At 42.4% G+C, this 21,085-nt stretch overlaps 1 protein-coding gene across 1 annotated transcript; it reads right to left on the bottom strand.

The window, feature by feature from the left end:
- Window positions 1-722: 722 nt before the first annotated feature.
- Window positions 723-20,608, bottom strand: vwc2 (von Willebrand factor C domain containing 2). Its single transcript, XM_084458523.1, has 4 exons — window positions 20,385-20,608; window positions 14,180-14,930; window positions 12,886-13,015; window positions 723-876 (listed from the first exon to the last, which is right to left on the bottom strand). Exons 2-4 carry the CDS (start codon window positions 14,849-14,851, stop codon window positions 725-727), a joined length of 954 nt encoding a protein of 317 aa, XP_084314649.1. The 5' UTR covers window positions 14,852-14,930; window positions 20,385-20,608; the 3' UTR covers window positions 723-724.
- Window positions 20,609-21,085: the final 477 nt, after the last annotated feature.

Genomic DNA, 21,085 nt, shown 5'->3' with positions numbered 1-21,085 from the left:
CATTACCTATTCAAAGTGCAAAAACATGCCAGATACTGTGTCAACTGTCAACAGAGCTTGAACTGAAATGAACATTTGAACACCTACAATGTAGGTGGTATTTATTTCAGAAGTACACCATACCAAAGGAACTGCTTACAAGATGCACTTCAAATCAAATCACATTGAGACATCAACATAAAAAAGAATAATAATCATCAAACAGTCAATTCCTACAGTAGCCTACAGTACATTTCTCCACATGTTCCTGTAAGTGAATAGCTTTCTTAAACGTGTCATATCATCTCAGCACCCTATGTATTATTTTTTTTTACATCAGATACTGTGGCACAGGTCTAGTCTGCATTTTGGTGGCAGAGGGATGTGTCATATCATGTAGGACACCACCTGTTGACAAAGACAGCGGCAGGTGTTCTATACAATCCATGTTGTTCAGTTGACTAATCCCATACATAGTTTATTAAAATACAGTTGCGTATAAAATATATTTGTTCACTAGTTCAGGAGTCTCCTCCTTCATGTCCATAAATGATTTGGTACATAGATAAATAGATATTCTGTACGAGGATTACAAATCGTCTTACAAAGCTTTATTCAGTAGTACATATATATATATATAAATGCAGAGATGGTACTGGTCACGCCCCCCATGTTTCGATCGGACTGGTCAAAGGCTGAGAGTTGCGTGCTGACTGGCCCCTGCCCACCCTCCCGATGCTGGCGTCTAGCTCTGCTGGCATTCATTCTTACTGCAGGTGGCCTGGCGCTCGATCTGCCAGGTGTCCTCCTCGTACGTGCAGTAGCAGATTGTACACTCGTCAATCTTCACTTCGCGCCCAGCTGGTATCACTGCTGTGTCCGCGTAACAGTTAGGCCCTGGAGAGACAAGAGTTATGAGTTAACTCAAACTAGGCAATCTCACTCACTCTGTCACAAGAAGTGCATACATGTGCTGCTACTCTATTTATTGGACCAACTCATTGGACAACCTCTTGATGAAACGATAACCATTGGTTTTGGTTAAAGCTTCAAATGGATTGAGGCTGGTACAGTGAGATTAACCATCTTCAACAATATTTAATAAGCTAAATTATTACCTACTTTGGCTCCCAATGTGATATGAGGAGCAATTGTTTTTAGAAGCTCATCTGTCTTCCATAACTGGTAAAAAAAAATCCCATAAATCATCCACTATCTCTTCAGCAACAGACTCAAACACCCTGCAAGAGCTGCCCCTGCTGCAGAGCGTATAGCATACAAATGGATCATTTATTAAGCTAACAAGGGCTTGCAAGACTGTGTTAATGAGGCGCTGATAGATTGGTTCCAACTGCAGCCAAGACGTTTCATTGGACAGAGACACTGCATTACATCCTGCTGGCACATCAATCAATGGTGAACAGTGGCTGAGGCTGTCAAAATGTCAGCCCTCGCACATTTAGAAGTCTTGAGATGAACATGCAAAGGTACAGCAGGAAAAACAACCTACAGTATCACATGCCCCCAATTGATTCATCCTTTGTAACAAATTAACAAAATTACGTGTCACACATTGCAAGTGTTTAAAAACAACAAGCTACAGTATGCTCGAATGAGTGAATAATCAGGAAAAATGTCCTGCAGAGCCAATATTATGCAAAAGCCCATCAACCACTTCAATTTACACAGATAGTTTGTACAACACGTGTATCTGTTAATTTCTGCATGCATTCTGAGCATTTGTGCTTACTCATTGCTGTCACCCTAGAAATCACTTCAACACCAACTTTATTATTCATAGATTCATTAACACAAGATCCCTCTTCTCCCTCACGCTGCCTATTTTTTCCCAACAATACATTAAGTGCACTATTAAGAGGCCCATTAGCGCCATCAGTCTGACAAGCCAGTGGTTTCAATGTGCATGAACAGTTGGCCTAAAATGGTGCCTCAATCCCAAGAAGCAGCAAAGAAATAGCCATTAGCACCTGTAACTCAACATCAGTGGCAGAGAAGATGGTAGTGTACTGTACTGTAAGTAATGAGCAGCATATCCTTATCATTTTCACCTCTGGAGTCGGAGTAATGGAAAACGCTGAATAGCAGGAAATCAGTTCCCATAATGCAGTTCTTTAATACACATGCATTATGAATGCTGCCCTGTCTTTGTGAAAATGGTAAGTGGGTGTGCTTTGGAAAGAGGGACTTGCGAACAATGATTTAGCAATTGTCATGAATCATCCACCGTCCAACGTGTTTCACCGGATGAGCGTACAGTACAGTTCTAATATGACATTGCCACACATTAATGTAATGCGCTTATAGAGGAATAGGGTTTTAGTCCTATATCCAAAATGGTGCTCGGAAAGCACATGCTTCTGCCCATGAATGCATTTTGTGGCTTTGCACGCGCACATGTGCGTACAGTATAAGCAGGATATATTTGGTACTGCTGCATTTGTTAGGTCGAGAGCTTTATTCCAACCCTGTGTCTCTGTGACCTTCCCATGTTAAGATATGGCTGTTTCAAGACCAAGTCCAAAAAATGAATGGAGGTGAATGGGCATCTCTGTGGCGCCCTCCTCGGGTCAGATCCGCTCCAAAATTTAATGGGTTCTAAGTTGGCCCATGCTACACCCCAGTTTCATGAAAATCGGTCTGGTACCGTCGTTTTTGTGTAACCTTGCTAAAGAACCAGGTAATTATTCACAAATTTTCATCTCCATTTTCCATGATAATTGTTTCTTCCAAATTATCTGCCTGCTATTGTATATGTAGAGCACGGAGTTGTCCTAATAACTAATAATATCTTCAGGGGGAATAATTGAATTAAAAGAGCAGTGTAGCACAGTTGAGTGCATTATAATCATCTGCCTTTTTGCTTAATGAGTGAGTCATGTCCTACTGTATCATGTGTCCATTTTCTTATTTTTATAATCAAGGTCTGTTAAGTGCTGCCTGAAATGAATAAATCCATCCCAATTGTCTACCTCCAAACATTACACACTCATACTGCAATGTTCTTTTGCTGCATCTGAACAGCCCCTCCATGAATATCTTTACCTCCTCCTACCTCCCTTGCACTCGATGCGAAAGCCTCGGTTCCCCCTGGCGACTAGGCTTCCTCTGTTGCACTGTTTGAAGTGCTTTTAGACTGTTTATCACAACCTCCTTAGATTAGTGTCGACCCCAATGTCTAAGCTTTCAGAAGCAGCACTTGTTTCCTCATGCGTTGCCAAGGCGATGGCCCAGCATGAGCTAAGGTCGGAGAGGGAGGGGTTACCACTGAGGCAGTGAGGAAGCGGAGAACCAGCATCATCTTCTCAAATTGACGTTCTTCTTCTGTTCTTGGGTGCAGCCCCTGTGTTACAGATACTGAGAATACTGATATGCTTTGTGGACAAAAATAATTGAATCTACATCCTAGGGAATGGAGGGGGTGGGTTGGCACTAAGTACTAAGAAGATGAGAAAGGTTTCTGTCCTTCTCCCACTTGACTGCACCTGTGCATGCGCTCTGCATATCTTTATAATGAAGTATACTTTTTTATTTTTTATTATACTACAGTAAAACCGTGTCTATAAAACCACTATTACCTTCCAGAGAGATGAGTCTGATTTACAACTCAACAGGTAGTGGATTATATGAACCTGCTTTAGTCAAGCAAAGATTTCCATTCACAGCTGTTCTTTGATATTCATGACCAACTGTCTAGGGTGCCGACATCTCTCACGAGTCACTTTCATCTGCTCCCTCCCGCCTCTTCCTCAAGTGTCCCCTTGAATACAGTCTGAACAACACATCTGAGACATGGTGCTCAAACACAGCCCACAACATTTTGCATGCCTGACAATATCAAAATTACATATTTGCATAATTGATAGTTACCCAACTTTATAACACAATTTTCCATATCTCTTACAATAATATACAGTAAACACCATGTATTCAGATGAATATTGATAATAAAGAAAATTATGGGGGGGGGGGGACTTTTGATGGCATAAAGGGGGGGGAAAAAACTTTGCCCTCTTTTTTTGTTTCCAAACTGTCTGCTGAAGTCATTGATTATTCCTGAACTGTGATCCTGGGTGTTTGTGAGTGTCTTTCCTGTCTCCTCCATGGAGGCTATTAGCAGTGAGAGGCTTTGATGTCATACTTTGATGCGCCAAGCCCTCCGGAGGTTCCAGCAGCTGTCTGCTCCTCAAACAGCATCTGTAGGTCTACTAACCACTCTGTTACAGGGGCAAGTATAGACAACCTAAAAGGCATGTAATAAAGATAACAGGTGAACACCATGTAACCAAAACTTGAACATGATAGCCCTGGAGTGGAATTGAGTGGTACGTTGGGCCATGGAAGGAATATATACAGTACTTTTTTAAGTGAATTAGCTAGCAAGGTGACCCAGGCGGATACAAGTGACTGGGACCTAACATATGTTCATGTATGTTTATCTCTTTGATAAAAAAAGGTATACTAATCAGCTGAATTTCCATAGCTGGAAGATGGGGTCATGAAATCCATGTGGAGATGGTTCCTACTGGTCCACTAACACTTACAGCAGACCTTGAAACATTTGAAATCCTTTCAAGTGTCTGCTTGAGTGCCTGGAGTGTCAGGTGGGCGGAGGTGGTTTTTTTTTTTGTACCAGACAAGAACAGTCATGCACAGAAAAGTCACTGACATGGTTTCAGATGGTATTTCAGCCCTGATCTGCTGTGCAGCAGCTTCCAGGGGTGACATATTCTGAACATGGTGCCCTTTAATGTTGCCGGAATAAAAATGTGAATTTGCAAAACTACCAGAAATGCACAAGGAAAGAAGTCCATTTCTGGAGCTTGATCTAAGCCAAAATAGATATCTGTTATGCTGACAACAATGGTTTTTGAACATTCTAGAAGAAAATTTACTTCAGTCAGGCACATTACCAATGGTCAGCACAAATGCAGGAAAAAGGAGCCACAGACTAATATGTCTGTGCATATTATAATTGCATTATTCCACTACCGCACTGCATATTCCACTGACCTTTGCTTCTCAGTTATGACAACATGTGAGATTTCTGACTTCTCCACAACAACTGCACAAACACACACACACCACTGCAAAACAGCCTTTCACCATCCTGGAGAAGGATGTCAATTGGCTGTTCAAGAGACAGAACCCCCACAAAGCAGTCAGACCAGACTCTGTCTCTCCCTCCATCCTGAAGTACTGTGCTGATCAGCTGTCTCCAGTGTTCACTGACATCTCCAACACCTCACTAGAGACATGCCACATACCAGCCTGCTTCAAGACCTCCACCATCATTCCCCTCCCCAAGAAAACAAGGATCACTGGCCTCACTGATTACAAACCTGTCACCTTGAGCTCTGTATTAATGAAGGGCAAATCCATCACAGACCCACTCCAGAGCAGAGCCAACAGGTCTGTGGACGATGCAGTAAACATGGCCCTACATTTCATCCTCCAGCACCTAGACTCTGGAGGAACATACACCAGGAGCCTGCTTGTGGACTTCAGCTCCGTCTTCAACACCATCCGCCCGGCCCGGCTGGAGGAGAAGCTTTCCCAGGTACACATGCTTGACTCCACCTGCAGGCGGATCACTGACTTCCTGTCTGACAGGAAGCAGCATGTGAAGCTGTGAAAACACGTCTCCCGCACCATCAGCACCAGTTCCCCCCAAGGCTGTGTCCTTTCCACTCTGCTCTTCTCCCTGTACACGAACAGCTGCACCTCCAGTCACCAGTCTGTCAAGCTCCTGAGGTTTGCGGACAACACCATCCTGTTGATGATTGTTGATGATCACTATGCAATGTCATTTTTCATTCATGTTCATTGATTGTAGAGCCAAACACTATTCAAGACTGACAATGAACTAGCTATCCACAAATAATGTAGCCTACAGTGCAGTAGGTTATGTAAACTAAAGAACAATCCTTGTTCTTCCTTGGTCCTTGGTCTTATATTGGCATCTGGTTACTGGTGGTATTACTACGTGAGGTGACCAGAAAAAACGAATTGTTCAATGCAATGTCAAGCTACTGTAGCTGATTCAGGTTAATTTACCCATTGAACAGGTCACCTTAACCGTCATCGCAACAATTTAAGATTTGGCAGGAACCGCCACTGCCTCTGACTCTGCCCCTCTGACTCTGCAGCACTACTTGCACATGACCGTTTGATTGTATTGTATATACTGTAGGATCTCACTGCACATATATAAACACAACGCACACATATTGTATATAAACACATTGCACAGACATTAACACATTGCACATAATACTGTACTGTGTACTGTATATACACATTGAACAGCATTTTGTATTTGCCCTTTGCTTCCTGCACTACTATATATTTTGCACTGTCCTGTCTTTGGGCTGTCCTGTCTAGTCCTTGCAACTTGTCTGTTGTTGTCTATCCATTAGTGTTATACACCAACTGACCAAAACAAATTTCAAGTATGTGTAAAAAAAACAAAAAAACAAATCTGATTCTGACTCTGATTCAGATGTGCTGTAGGCTATGGTTAGGAAACATGGTATTCAACAACCCCATTCATGACATGGTAATCTTGTAGTAATCCTATGGTAAATGATGCCTCATGGTCTGAATTAATCTTTAAGCTGCAAATCCTTGTTGCCTGAGTGAGCGCATGGATTTGTACTTTGGATCCTTGAATATACATGGACCTTTTATGTTTTGCTTATGCAGAGGTTTATGCCTCTCCTCCACAGATTCACACTCCTGCAAATACAACCCAGCCGATCCAGAGCATTCCACTGGGGGAAATACTGAGGACAGGCCACACCGTGCACCAAGCATTAAGCACTATGGGCCAAGCGCAATTACCCTGAAGGCCCCTAATTTCACTACCGTGGTTGATTTGACAAGTAGCAATTAATCTTCTTCATACTAAATAACACATGCTATTTGTTTTGATCACAACAGCAGCGTTGGAGGTAAATTCTGTTCTCTTTTGTCCACGCAGATAATATTCCCCTTGTTCCCAGTAAATGGCCTGCATCACTTTAAAAGGCCATGTCGGAGATGCATATCGCTAGTCATCATTGCTTTTGCTGAAGGAAGCATTGTTGCTGATGTTGCCATGTTGCATTAGAGTCACAGGAGGACAACAAGGGGACACAATCTAGGACATGCTGTCTGAAATGATCTGAAACACGCTCAGATAATCTACTGTGACCCAGAAGTCCGACCCAGATGGGGCCATGCTCTCATACCAGTGGGATCTCTCACACTAACCCCAGGAGCTGAGTCCATCTCTACCCATATATATTATAGAGTGGTGATGGATGTGGAACATAATAGTTTGTAGGGGAAAGGGCCATTTAATAGCATTTGAGAGGATTGATAATAATAATAATAATAATAATAATAATAATAATAATAATAATAACAATAATAATAATACATCATAATATATTCGATTTATATTTTACTGTTCAAGAGACCCAGACGTTTACATAGTGACAGAAGGAGACAGGTCGGACAGATAACAGAAACAGACCAGAACAAAACAAAACACAAAAACTACTGTAACTAATTAACTAACTACAGTCCAAAGGCCTTGGTGAACATGTGGGTTTTGAGGGCTGATATGAAGATGTCCAGGGTTGAGGCGATCTGATCTCTGTGGAGAGTTTGCAAGCTTGTAAGCCTGTAACTAAGGAACCCTTCGTTACTAATCCTTTGCACTATCTGCACATTTACAGTATACTAGTATTGTACACTTATTGACTTATTTAATAGTTTGTACAGCATTAATAATTGCACACCCAGTCATGATTCAAAGTATTTTATTGAATGTGTATTTTGATAGACAGTTTGGGTTTGTTTGTGAGGGTTGCTCCATCTTGTCCTGCTGGAATAGCTCCTCGGCGTGGGAAACCGTAAGCTCCGCCTGTAGAAGCAAATAAATGTTCAGTACTTAAAGCTGCAATCAATGATTTTATTCCCATTGTCAAAACTAATTAAAACCACCTAATATCACATTGTACATACGTACGTATGTATGTGTGACCTCTGCTAACCTGGAAACAGCTTAAAACCACTGCTTCCGAATCTATGCTGCTACCCTTAAACCATGGAAAGGCACGCAAGAGACAGTTTGGCTGATAAAATACAAATATATTTTATTTAACTATAAAATCCAGGCAAACACTTTATTGATTCAAGTTGCCTTACAATACAGCCAAGTAAAAGATGGGGGTAATGACACTGGTTGGTATTTTCAGAATGGGGCACTCAGAAGGCATTCACAGCTAACCCAAAGTTCACAGACTCTTCTTTAGCACTAGTAACAGATAGGGGACCACCTCAAAACAATGCTTTAACTCAAACCCAAAAGAAAATACATATGATAAGTCACTGCACCCAAAACCAAGATTTCAAGGTATAATCATGTCACTGCAAATCAGTATACACCACACACAATAATGGAGGTGTCCACCTATAGCTAGATAGGCATATTAGAGACGAGTAGCTTAAGGGATAGGCCTGAATGCCAACATGAGCTAATGTTAACTGTAACCAACTTAGTTCTTGCACTCAGTGTGGACCCAAAAGAAACTAAAACCACACCGTACAAAACAGTGGCTATGTCACGGTGGCAGTCCTTCCTGAACGTATTAATCACTGGCAAGTGGCAACTTGCACCGTATCCCCAGCGTCCTGACGCTGCTCTCACTTGTCACCATTAACCATTTACGCTGTCTGTAACGGGGGCTGAACGTATTAGTCACTGGCACTTGCACCGTAGCCCCAGCCTTCCGACACTGCCCTCTCACTTGTCACCATGGCCCCATAAAAGCTCCTGGTGTAGGCATCCCAATACATTGTATGTATGTATGTATGTATGTATGTATGTATGTATGTATGTATGTATGTATGTATGTATGTATGTATGTATGTATGTATGTATGTATTTATTCTATATTTTACACATCCTGTATGTATGGATGCATATATTCCTTGTTCAATTTTATGTTCATTTGCTAATTTTCTCCTACGTGGATTATTAAAGTTAATATCATCATCATATCATCATAGAATTTCATTGAGACACAGCATCCTAATAGCCTCCTAACTTAATGACTCACCCCTACCGGTCGCCACATCTGTTGTTATTCCAGCATTTCTGCCTGCGTTGTCAATAGCTGGCCTGTGCCTTTGCTTGCTCCGCCCCCATGCCTTAAATGTATACGTTTTAGCCTTTCATTTATAAACAAGTCTCTTACTGCCATCTAGCAGTAAATAAAATCAATGATTGCAGCTTTAACCTGACATGAAATAGATTTTCATTGTTTGGTTAAATGCAATGATTGGGTATGGGCAGGTGCAATATTTCTAAGTAAAATACTTCTTTAGTACAATTCTACATTGGTGCAATGTAAAGTTTTAATTGTTGGATTGTGCAATCACTTACTTGTGCCGTCTTGTGTGTTCAGGTAAAAGAGTTCCCCGGGGTGTCCGAGCACCTATATTTCTGCGCAGCATCTTCATTGCGCGGCAACAAAGCTCAGAGCCTCTGTCAGCACTACAGTTCTGTACACATAAATAGAGGACAAATCACGTCTAGTATTGATTCAGTATTGAATCTGCATTTTATTTTTCAATGTAGGACAATCCCACAAACATGGTAAGATTTGAGCTATTGCAAGGGTCACACGTCCACTGAATTGCATAACGTTAGTAAACAAACCTGACGTAGCCTAAGATTTAGGTAAAGTTAGGTTTTTTAACCCTATCAGATGCTATCAATTTGTATGCAGCAAGTGTACATGTAGGCCAACTGCATGATCATCAGTTCTGGACCCAGGCACACTCACTTCCTCATATTCCCTCTGGAATATGTAAGGGTGGGACCTATGCCCACCTTCCTTGTTCTCTGTAAAGTGCATTGTGCTCCCTCTGTGTATGAAATGCGCTATACAAATAAAGCTTTGATTGATTAATTGATTGAAGGTACTTCCAAAACAAGCGCAAATTCTCAACAGCTGCGACCACGTACGTGCATGTATCCACACATCACGCAGTCAACTGCAGAAGGAACAATGAAAATACAAGTTGGTTGAGTGCGGGGTGGCGTCTTAGGCCTTGTCCACGCGAACACGGGTATTTTTGAAACCGGGCATTTTTCTACACGGTTTGGCCTTCCGTCCACACGCAGACAGCGTTCTAGGTCACTGAAACTGGACTTTTTTGTAAACTCTGTTCAGGGTGAACTATTTTAGAAACTCCACTTTCAGTGTTGTCGTGTGGATGCTGGGGCGGCTGTATAGCTCAGGAGGTAGAGCGGGTTGTCCAATGACCACAGGGTTGGTGGTTTGAATCCTGGCTCCTCCTGAGGACATGTCGAAGTGTCCTTGGGCAAGAAATTGAACCCCAAATTGCTCCCAATGAGCAGTCTAGCACCTTGCATGGCAGCTGCCGCCATTGGTGTGTGTGAATGGGTGAATGAGAGGCGTTCATTGTATATAAGTGCAGTCCATTCACCAGAACCATTTGGACAAGAAAACCGGAATTTTGGGCTTGTAACCTCCATAAAATGCTGTAATGAGAACCCACTGGATTCAATCACACAACTCTGCAGCTCTCGGTTACCAAAATGCTGTTCATCTTGGGTTTTCTCCTGGCAAATAAAGGGCTAAAAATCAAAGTTGGAGTGGAGCAGAAATCCAAAAGTGAATGTAACAGCAAGCAGCCTATTTGATGTGTGTGTTACAGCATCGTTATCATGGTGCCATCGAACAGAATGAGCCAGGGACAGCCATGTGGATAGCGATTTTTTTTAAGAATGAAGGAGGAAAACCCCATTTTAAAAAATACCCATGTACATGTGGACAGGGCCTTATACTGTGAGGGAGAAACACCAACCAGTCTGAGCACTGGCCTGGCAAGCAGGGACAGGTCTACAAGCATCCAGAGGCAGACACAATGCTGCTCTCTGCCTACTGAGCTGGGGACCAGGAACTACACTGGGACAGTTGTACTAGACTGCAAGGACATGGATGTGTTTGTCCAAGCGGCTTATATCTCGCAACAACCCCGAGGCGATCTGCTGATTATACGCAAGCAAGCAGGCTGCCACGCCATGCTCTCAGAAGAGACATCATCATGGCTCTCCATGTGATCACTGGCAGTGGCCACACCGCAGGGTTCTATGGGCACAGGAAGAGGGTGTTGGAGAAAGTGATGACTGATCCTGAGGCTAGAGAGCTCCTGGGACGAGTGTGTGACAGTCTGGAGTTAGAATGTGTCCTCTCCATCGCTGAGAGTGCAGACGTTACCTGCGGGCAGGCCAGAGTTTCCAAGTGGCACAAGCATGAAGTGTACAATCCGTCTCTCACCTGATGACGACTCGTTGGGTCTTCATGTGGAAAAGACAAACTATATTATGTATTGCCAGCTCCATTACAATCTTCTTGGGCATCCCTCTCCCATTGGTCATGGCTGGGAACTTTTACTATCATTGTAAAGTTGCAAATTCAGATTAAATACCATGAGTATATATATAGAGTTTAACATGTTTTTGAATGATTTTTCAAGATCCACATCCATTGTATGACCAAAACGGTGGTAGAGCAATTATCAACTTTCTGAACGTTTTGATCTGAACCATTGTATATGATCGTAAGTAACCCTAAAACAGGGCTAAACATGCATTTTCCCTTTACTACTCCCTTAAGGACATTACTTAGGGTTTGGTTGGCATGTCTATACCCGAAACCCAGCTGCCTTTATCTCCAGCATTTCAACGCCGATCTCGACGACCTCTGGCATGTCAACTGACAGTGTCAATTCCTCACCACATACACACTTTTATACAAATCTGTCATTAAAAATAAAATGAAAATAAAATATCACATGTACAGTTCATAGGTATTCACACCTTTTACTCAGTTGAGGCACCTTTGGCAGTGATTAGATTAGTGATTCGTTGATTGGAGTCCACCAGTGGTAAATGCAATTGATTGGACATGATTTGGAAAGGCACACACCTGTCTACTGTACTGTATGTAAAGTAATAGTAACCCACAGTTGACACTGCATGTGAGAGCCAAAACCAAGCCATGAAGTTGAGGAAATTGTTTGTAGACTTCTGAGACATCTGGGAAAGGGTACAAAAACATTTCTGCACCATTGATGGTCCCGAAGAACACAGTGGCCTCCATCATCCGTAAATTGAAGAAGTTTGGAACCACCAGGACTCTTCCTAGAGCTGGCCGCCCAGCCAAACTGAGTAATCGGGGGAGAAGGGCCTTGGTCAGGGAGGTGACTAAGAACCCGATGGTCACTCTGACAGAGCTCCAGCATTCCTCTGTAGAGATGGGAGAACCTTCTAGAAGGACAACCATGCCTGTAGCACTCCACCAATCAAGCCTTTATGGTAGAGTGGCCAGACGGAAGCCTCTCAGTAAAAGGCACATGACATGGAAAAGGTGAAGGTGTGTGAGTACTTTTCGGATGCACAGTACTGTGACAGGTGTTAAAGCTGTATTTGTTAGTGCACTGATAGAGTTAGGGTTGTAGTGGTCATTTGAATTTCCTGTCTTTTGACAAACCCTAACTTCTCATACTGTACTGTTGTATATGCAATAATAGAACATTGAACAACACTCAAATAAAGATGATCATAATGATTCAGAGCCAAATAGTGGTGTGCACTTATATACCGATTTTATCCAAACTGCTTTAAAATAGCATATCTCATTCAAAAGCACATTCACACACCAATGACGGCAGCTGCCATGCAAGGTACTAGCCTGGTCATTAGGAGCAATCTGGTCTGTGACACGCTGCCGAAAGCAAGGAGCTGGAATCGAACTGGGAACCTTTCCGATTCCCAGACGGCTACTAGGCGCCCCAACAACTCACCAGTCTTACAGATGGGACAGCACTGGTCAGGCTCGTACTCCGGGTCCACACACTCTGTCTGAGGGCAGGCCGCCACAGAGCACAGCACCTCGCCACTTGGCTCACAGCGACACTTCTCACATGGAGACACCTGGACGGGGGGAGACAGAGCATTCAACAATGAAGTACCCACACTCATGCTCTGCTAGAGAGCACCGGGAGAGCTCCCAAATTAGACCGCGCTGTTAAATGAATACTTCATTTTAGGGAGACTCGAATGAAGAAATGTGTTGTACAAGCAAAGAGAAAGGGGAAATCAATACGCTGACTACGAGCTTAATGGGAAATGGAAGAGAGATGCGTCCCAATTCCTTCAGCTTGTGAACAGACGGCGCAATTGTTTCTGTAATAGAGCTTTCGATGTCTGGAGAACCAGCTAGGAAGTGCAGCGGAAGGGGGGTGAGGGCAGCTGTGGTTGCGATTATCCCTCCTACCAAGTCACACTTCTCAAGTAGAGCTGGGCCGGCAGGAGGCTTTTGATTTGGGCTGTTCAGGACGAGTGGTGCAGCCTCCAGCTTGGCGAGGAGGCGGAGGGTTAAACCTAACCGCACAGGTCCCGGCCGCTTGCAGAGGGGCCAGTGCCTCTGCATGGCTCTTCCACTGTGAAGTGAATCTGTAACTGGCCAGAACACTGCAATCAACCAGACTGCCAATGCCTGTTAGCTTGGATGCTGTTTACTCTCCCTCCCTCGGTCTCTCTCTCTCTCTCTCTCTCTCTCTCTCTCTCTCTCTCTCTCTCTCTCTGTCTGTCTACTCCTGGGAGAGATGTAACCCAGTCCTCAATACAGAGATGCTTCCAACAGTCAGCCTTCTCCAAAAATAATTGCATACCCGAGCCTCCTTGTATGACCCAAAGAGGCACAAAGAAAAGCATTAAGCAGACACATGTAATACCTCATATCAGAGATATAATATACGGCTGGTGGCATAGTGGTGAAATGAGCTTCTAATAGAAACCAGCAGATAAGCTCTTTGGGGCAACACAAGCCCAGCTTAAAATATATACTGAAATTCTACACAGTGTAACAAGATACTGAAAATGGAAAAATGTGACTTGACTTCAGCCTCTGGACATATTGAAGCTTTTGTGTTTGTACAATAAACGCTGACTTTTGATATTTATAAATGTGCTTGCTTGCTGCACTGCAAAGTAACTTTAACTCCATTGTACAACTAACTGGTAGTTGTCTATCAGCAGTTCCCCAGCAGTATTTCGTTTTGAGGCAGAAATAGACAGATCCAGTTACAGGCTCACCTTAAACTCCTCCAGTGATCTGTAGATCTTGCCCCGAAACTCACAGTAGTTCTTCTTCTCCTTGCACTGTGGGCAGCACTGGCTGGTGTCCACCCTGATACAGCGAGGGTGAACTTTGGGACATTCAGGCTTGGCGCACAGGGGCCCCTCGTCCGTGCAGAGGCAAGGGCATGTGGAGGGGCCAGGCGTGAACTTCTCACCGATGGCAAACACGAAGCCACTCTCGTCCATGCAGCCTTTCCCCCGGTAGTCTGGGTAGGCGTACTCGTCGATCGCATCCAGGGAGAGGTTGACTTCACTGGTGGGGCCCTCGTCTATCTGGTTCAGGCTGTTGTCCCCTCCCCACACCTCCTGGGATGTCTTCCCGCCCTTGGCTCCTCGCTTCTGTGAGCTGGAGCTCGGCCTGGGCCTGCTGACTGAGGTCCTGTTGGCCCCTCTGCTATCCTCCAAGGTCAAGGAGCTGATGTCCTCCAGGCGCTGCTGGGTACTGTAGTTCAGCGGGCCCTCGGAGGCCCGCTTGTCCTGCTGCTTGTCCTCACTGGTCTGGGTCAAGACCCTCTCCAAACGCTCCCTGCTGACTGACAAGGGTACTATGGGGTTGCACTGAGTACCGGTCATCAGGAACCACAGAACAAAGAGAACCTCTGCTGTCATGGCAACAGAGAGCAGCATATCTCCCCACCACCTGCGAGGTGGGATGACACCTTGGATCACATAACACACTTCACATCCCAGGTGTGAGCCAATCCATCTGGAAAAATAAGATAAAACCTGTATTATGTTTATATAGTATTTTGTCACATTTAGCCTAGACATTGGTGTTTTCACCACATTAGTCTCAAGAACTCTGGTAGAGAGTGGTAGCTTCCTCAAAAATGGTTTTGTTGTGTCATACAGTACGACACAAAGATATAGAGGAGAGATAATTGGGTTGTCAGAAGAGGGTATTCACGTCTACGGTCCAAAAATCAATATGGCTTCTTACTCTAATGCTACCTTCATAAATTGCTTCCAGCAGAGACAGTGCCTGAGAAGAAAATGGCTAAAAGAGGACTTGAGTGACTCACTGCTTTATCGGAACAAAGAAGATCAATCAATTGATTCTTTTTCAACAAATTCACAGTGGAACTGTACAGATGGAAGAAATTGATTAGAAAATATCCTGATTCTCTTCAGGACAATACATTTTACTGTAGCGAAAAAAAAGTACAAGACCAATTTCATTATGCTCAGTGAACAGTGTCAAGATGAACAAAGCCTGCACTTTCACATAGAACCTAGATATTATATACATTATTTCAAGAGCCATAGATATTGCATACATTATAGCTCCAAACTGTTCACTTTCTAAGGAGACCCATACAGAGCCTGTGCATTCGTTCGTCCTATTGGTAATACTTCGGCAGAGTCTACAGACTAACTATGCTGTGTCATGACACTTTAAGACACATTCATTGTCCAAAAAACCTTTATCAAATTCAAGTGTCCCTCGTGGTTACGTCGGACCCAGAATAAATTCAAGATCTTAAGTGGGATTTATTTGAGATTGAAGCCAGTGTTTTTGTTTTGGGCAGGTTGATTTACCAGAGCAGTCTTGATATTGCTGATATTTTGATGAGTCAGAAATAGGAAGAATATCAAGACGGCTCTGGTAAATCAATTAATTCCCTTTCTTTCCAAAGCGTGTGCAGTCTTTTTCTAAGATCTGCTTATCACACTGCAGTGAAGTTGACATTTATAGCTTGGTGTGAAATAGTTGGGATTAGTCTGTATTGAATTTGATTCGACAATTAGCTCTAGACTCTTGTCTTGGTTCTGTGAGAGAATTCTCATTTTCCCTTTCATCTAATCAGCATTTCTTGTTTGGGGAGGTTTGTAGGAAGCATGCTGAAAAAAAAATGCAGAGAAACACACCAAGAACCGCAAAGCATGATGGTTGGAAATAAAATGCTGAGAGAAAGTGCAGATACTGTGCTAAAATTGAATAAAATGAATGTTTGGGGGTGTAAGTTTGAGTATAAAATAAAGTTGTACTGTCTGGACATCAGGACTTTTTCAGGAAATGTTTGAAGGACATAGTATCCTGCTAGTAAAACCGTCCTCCTCTGCAGTGGTAATATTAAACTAAGCTGATGCAACTGAGAAACAAGGTCTGTGTATGAATAATGTCTGTGACAGTTCATTTAGGAGGAGTCCATGCTATATTGATTAATATGTCAACTCAACTGAACCAAATCTGTTTTCAATAGACTGAAGTAGGAACACTAAATGCAACTAAATGAAGATCTTGCTGAACATGAGGTCGATCAATACTTAAAGTTGTACGTTAGCATTCTTGAATGTTAAAGATGTAATGATCAAAGGGGATTAACAAAATGTGCTGGAGGTGAATGTGAAACGTGTCAATAATGAAATGGATGAGTGAGTCTGACTCATTAAAGTCTAACATGCCACCTCCGGCTGCTTGATGTGGAGATACAGTAAAGTTTAGTTCAAGTCCAGCTTATTCTTATAAAATCTGAACATGAATAGAATAACGCTTCATGTGTTACACATTTTGCAATTCATGAAATGCCAATCCCATTCCAGAATAATAGACTTGGAACTGAAATTGAATCTGCTTTGCTGTGCCGGTATGCAGGCCATAACTGAATGGTAAATTTAGTTGAATTGCTATGTTACAGGCAGAATCCTTGGAGCCAGAAAGCAGGATGAGGTGCATACCGATTGCAGCAGAGGGAGGGAGGGAGGGAGGGAGGGAGGGGGGGAGGGTGAGCCAGCCAAGGCCTCATTAGTAAAAGGACATCATTTGGCTCTGTTCAGCCTAACCTCACTACCTTAACAGCTGTTACAGCCTGTTAGAGTGCGACTGCTGCTTCCTGCCCTCCTTTCCTCCGACTGGCCGGTGTGTGGCCCCGGGGCCATCAAATCTGGGGCTCATGCTGGCCACAGCCAGAGCTGATATCCTCCTGCTTCTGCTGTCTTATTAGAGACTGGTGGCCTGCTAGTGAATTCTGAACAAAACAAAACAAAACAGGAGTTACAAAACTATACTACTGTATATATCAACACTACACTATTATTGAATGGTTAGTATTTACTCTGTAATTATACAGTAATTTACGTAATAATAATGATAACTCAACTCCATTAATGTGTAATTATGAAGCTTTCACGAATTTGAAGCATGACAACTTATCATGTTTCAATTTTGTGAAAGCTTTATAATTACATTATAATGGAGTTGAGTTATCATTATTGGTCGGGTTTCCCGAAACCTTCTGTGAATGAAATTCAAGTCTCACCAATGTGTTTTGTTTTCCTACTTGACTGTTGTTCTAACTTTGTAGTTTGTTCCTCTAGAATCTGTCTGTTAAAACTCAAGGTGCCCACCCACATCCATTGTATGACCAAAACAGTGGTAGAGCAATTATCAGACTTTCTCAAAAGTGCTAGTTTTGTCAACGTTTTGATCTGAACCATTGTATATGATCATAAGTAACCTTAAATCAGGGCTAAACATGCATTTTCCCTCTACTACTCCTTTAAGAAGACTCAAAGAGCTTCTAAACGCTAAGAAGGTTTCGGGAAACCCGGCCATTATTAAGTAAATTACTATATTTACTATACTATAATTACTTACCATTATGTAACCATGAATGAAGTATCCATAGTACAGGTAAGTACTACATATAGTGAGCAGAGATTGACTAATATTTACCTTCAAATTACACCCAGAGAATAGCCAATGACATTGTAATTTTGACATTTCTAGAGTGCACTAATTTGTCTACAATATTCTTTTGGAAGCTCAAGTTCAGTCATTACTGATACAGTAACATGGTTTGTAGATCTGTCTGTTTAAGGTCAAAGCTGGGATGTTAACATCTCTGGCTATTGAATGGACCCCCCCCCCTGAGTAGGGGTGGGAATTACAGAGTAACTCACGATATGATAACCTTACGATATTTTGCCCTCATGATACATCAATTCTGCGATAATCGATGCATTGTAAGACAATTCATCACCGATACATTGCGATATACTGTAATGAACAAAAAATACTATCGCAAAAAAAATAATGAATGATGTGTTTTATTCATTCACTGCAGCATTGTTGTTGCTGGTTGTGGTGAACTACTACTGTAGCTTAGTGTCTCTAACCTACACACACACTGACTGCAACTTGTCCATGTGTACCTGCCATCATTCCAATATAAAATAAAGTACCAAAAGGCCAAACTGCCCAGAAAGCAGGACTTTGTTTAAAGCAAGGACTTGGGCGAGCTGTTCCTCTTGTTACTTCTTTGGTGTTGGCCTAGGGGTTCTAGCTGGTTGTTTATATTGGCCCAACACCCAGGTCTAAACCGAGGCAGTGGAGTGTAGTTCTTTCTTCTGCCAAAATCTTCAGGGGAAGTCTAAGAATAATTGTCCTAATTGTTTATTCATGAAATTCGTTGCTGTTTAGCCTTCTGTTTGTGGAAGCGGAATAGTCCGGCTGAATGAATAAATGTAGATGGAAGACAATTACGATGGTTTCCCTGAACCTCCAAGCTTAGCAACATCATAATATCAGACAGAATCGGTTATCTGGGCAACAAAATATACAACAGAGCGGAGCGTCATGTAATTTCATAGAGACAAAAATAAATATGTCCCAATTAAAGCTAATTTGCAAGTTAATTTAACTGCCTATTCTCCTATAGGCTTAAAATAAAATATATCATACGATGTAGAAAGATAATGCCTGTCAGAGTAAATTGCACTGATTTGTGGGCCTATTATAGCACACTGGCCTGATACAGCTGAAATATGAGAAAGTAGTGGTTCTGAGACCCAGATGGTCAGTCTCCTCATGTGCATAGTGACATATGAGAAGTCCCAACCTTTTGCTTTGAGATCTGCGGCTTTTTGTGACAATGCTGATCATCTAAGATGGAATGGAAAGTATTCAGACTGTAGTGGCGAGTGGGCTGAGTTTGAAAGAGTTGAAACAGGATTGAATTAATGGTCCTTATCTGGCAAAACATCCATTATTTTATGAATAAATGGTGTGAAATGATGAAATCCAATTACAGAAATTAAAAGGATGAAGGCAGAGACCAAGATATTCTAAATCTGTCAGTCATTGAAAGGATTGTGTCAGGCTCTCTAATTGAATTGTATCACTGGCTGTGATATATTGACCCAAAATCTTAAGAAAAACAAGGGCATATTCTAGTGAATGTGTTCTGCCCAAGCACCTGCAGGCAAAAATACTGTGAGGCATTTTAACCCCACAGGCACACACACACAACATGCAGAAAATACATACTGTACACACACACACACGCACACACACACACACACTGCATTTAGGCCATTGTATCCATGGGTAAAATGAGAGGAACTTCATGGTTACCATGGCAAGATCCTGCAAAAACGTCTCCCTTTTAATATAAAAGCACAAGATGCATACAATTCTTGGCAGGTAGACACATACACACTGATGTCATATCTCTCAGTAACACATGAATTATTCTTCAATGATAAATCAGCGAGGTAATGATGATGATGATGATAATTATAGGCTGAGAAACTTGCATTCACTTTTGCTATTGGCTTTTCCTACATTAAATGCAATAATTGTTAGTCACTTTGGATAAAAGCGTCTGTTAAATGACTAATGTGAGTAATGTAATGTAATGTTATTCCAAAGTAAGTATGTTCAGTAATAATAATACATTACTTTTTTCATTTAATCATAGATGTTTATTACTATTCAATTTCCAGCACCTGTTGTAATTACAGCGACAATGACAGATAGGCTATAGGCTATACCAGTCAGGTGATTATTCCAGATACCGTCTACCTATGCAAAGAGACTTGCTCTTCTGCCCACTCTTTATAGACCTTAATCAAAATTGAATCGCCATTTTATAGGTTATCCTAACATTCAAAATGATGCAATGCCAATGCAAATGACCGGACCTGCCCAGATGTGGGAAATCAAGCCTACATGTTGCATTAAACGTTCCAAAGACAGTCACCTATAGCTATACACATCAGCTGAGGCTGTGGATGGTATGATCGTGATGCTGGACACACTACCGTCTATGCCTGGTGTTGCTTAGCCTACGTATTGGATGAATTCGAGTTTTCAAGTAAAGTTGCAAAACAATTCAAATAAAAAGTAGCCTAACATGCTTCTAATTCTGTAGCCTACCTGTGGTCCGTATGTGTCGGTAGCCTATCCGTTAGTCGGCTGTTAGGTTCGATGTAGAAGTCAAATATGTCTTTATGTGCTGAAATGTGCACACGGGAGCAATAAATTATCACTACTCACTAAATAACTGGCGCTTGTTTCCAATAAACCAACTACAATGCGACAGGTCTGTATAATGCTCGATAAACTGCGCCTTGCGCAACTTGCAGTCCTATCTCGTTCGATATAGGCTACTGAATAGCTGGCAGCAAATGCTTTCCCCTCGTCTATATTGGCACTTTTTAGGTAAGGGTGACAAAAAAAACAGCAGTTATACGTCACATTGAAGGAATAATGAGAATTGAGAGCGCTTCGATGTGACCACTAGATGGGGTAAGTCGTTTGTAGACAAAGAAGGTTCAAGACCACTCCAATTGGTTAGGGTAGAACATTTTAAACTAGAAATGGTGCTCAAAGAGGACAGACCTCCGCCCCTGAATGCATTTCGTGGCTCTGTGCATGCCAGAATTTAATGGGTTCCAATCTGGCCCATGCTACATCCCTCCACCGAGTTTCATGAAAAGCAGTCTGGTAGTTACCTCCACCCCAGCGACAGCGCAGGTTGAGAGGTCATGTTTTCGTTAGCGTGCATTTGTTTGTTACCTCCACCCCATCAACAGCGCTGGGCGAGAGGTAGTGTTTTCAGTGGTGTGCGTGCGTGT

Source organism: Borostomias antarcticus (assembly GCF_949987555.1).
Source record: "Borostomias antarcticus genome assembly, chromosome: 25".
Lineage (NCBI taxonomy): Eukaryota > Metazoa > Chordata > Actinopteri > Stomiiformes > Stomiidae > Borostomias > Borostomias antarcticus.
The sequence above is the reverse complement of the archived record's forward strand: the minus strand, read 5'-3'. Positions and strand labels throughout refer to the sequence as shown.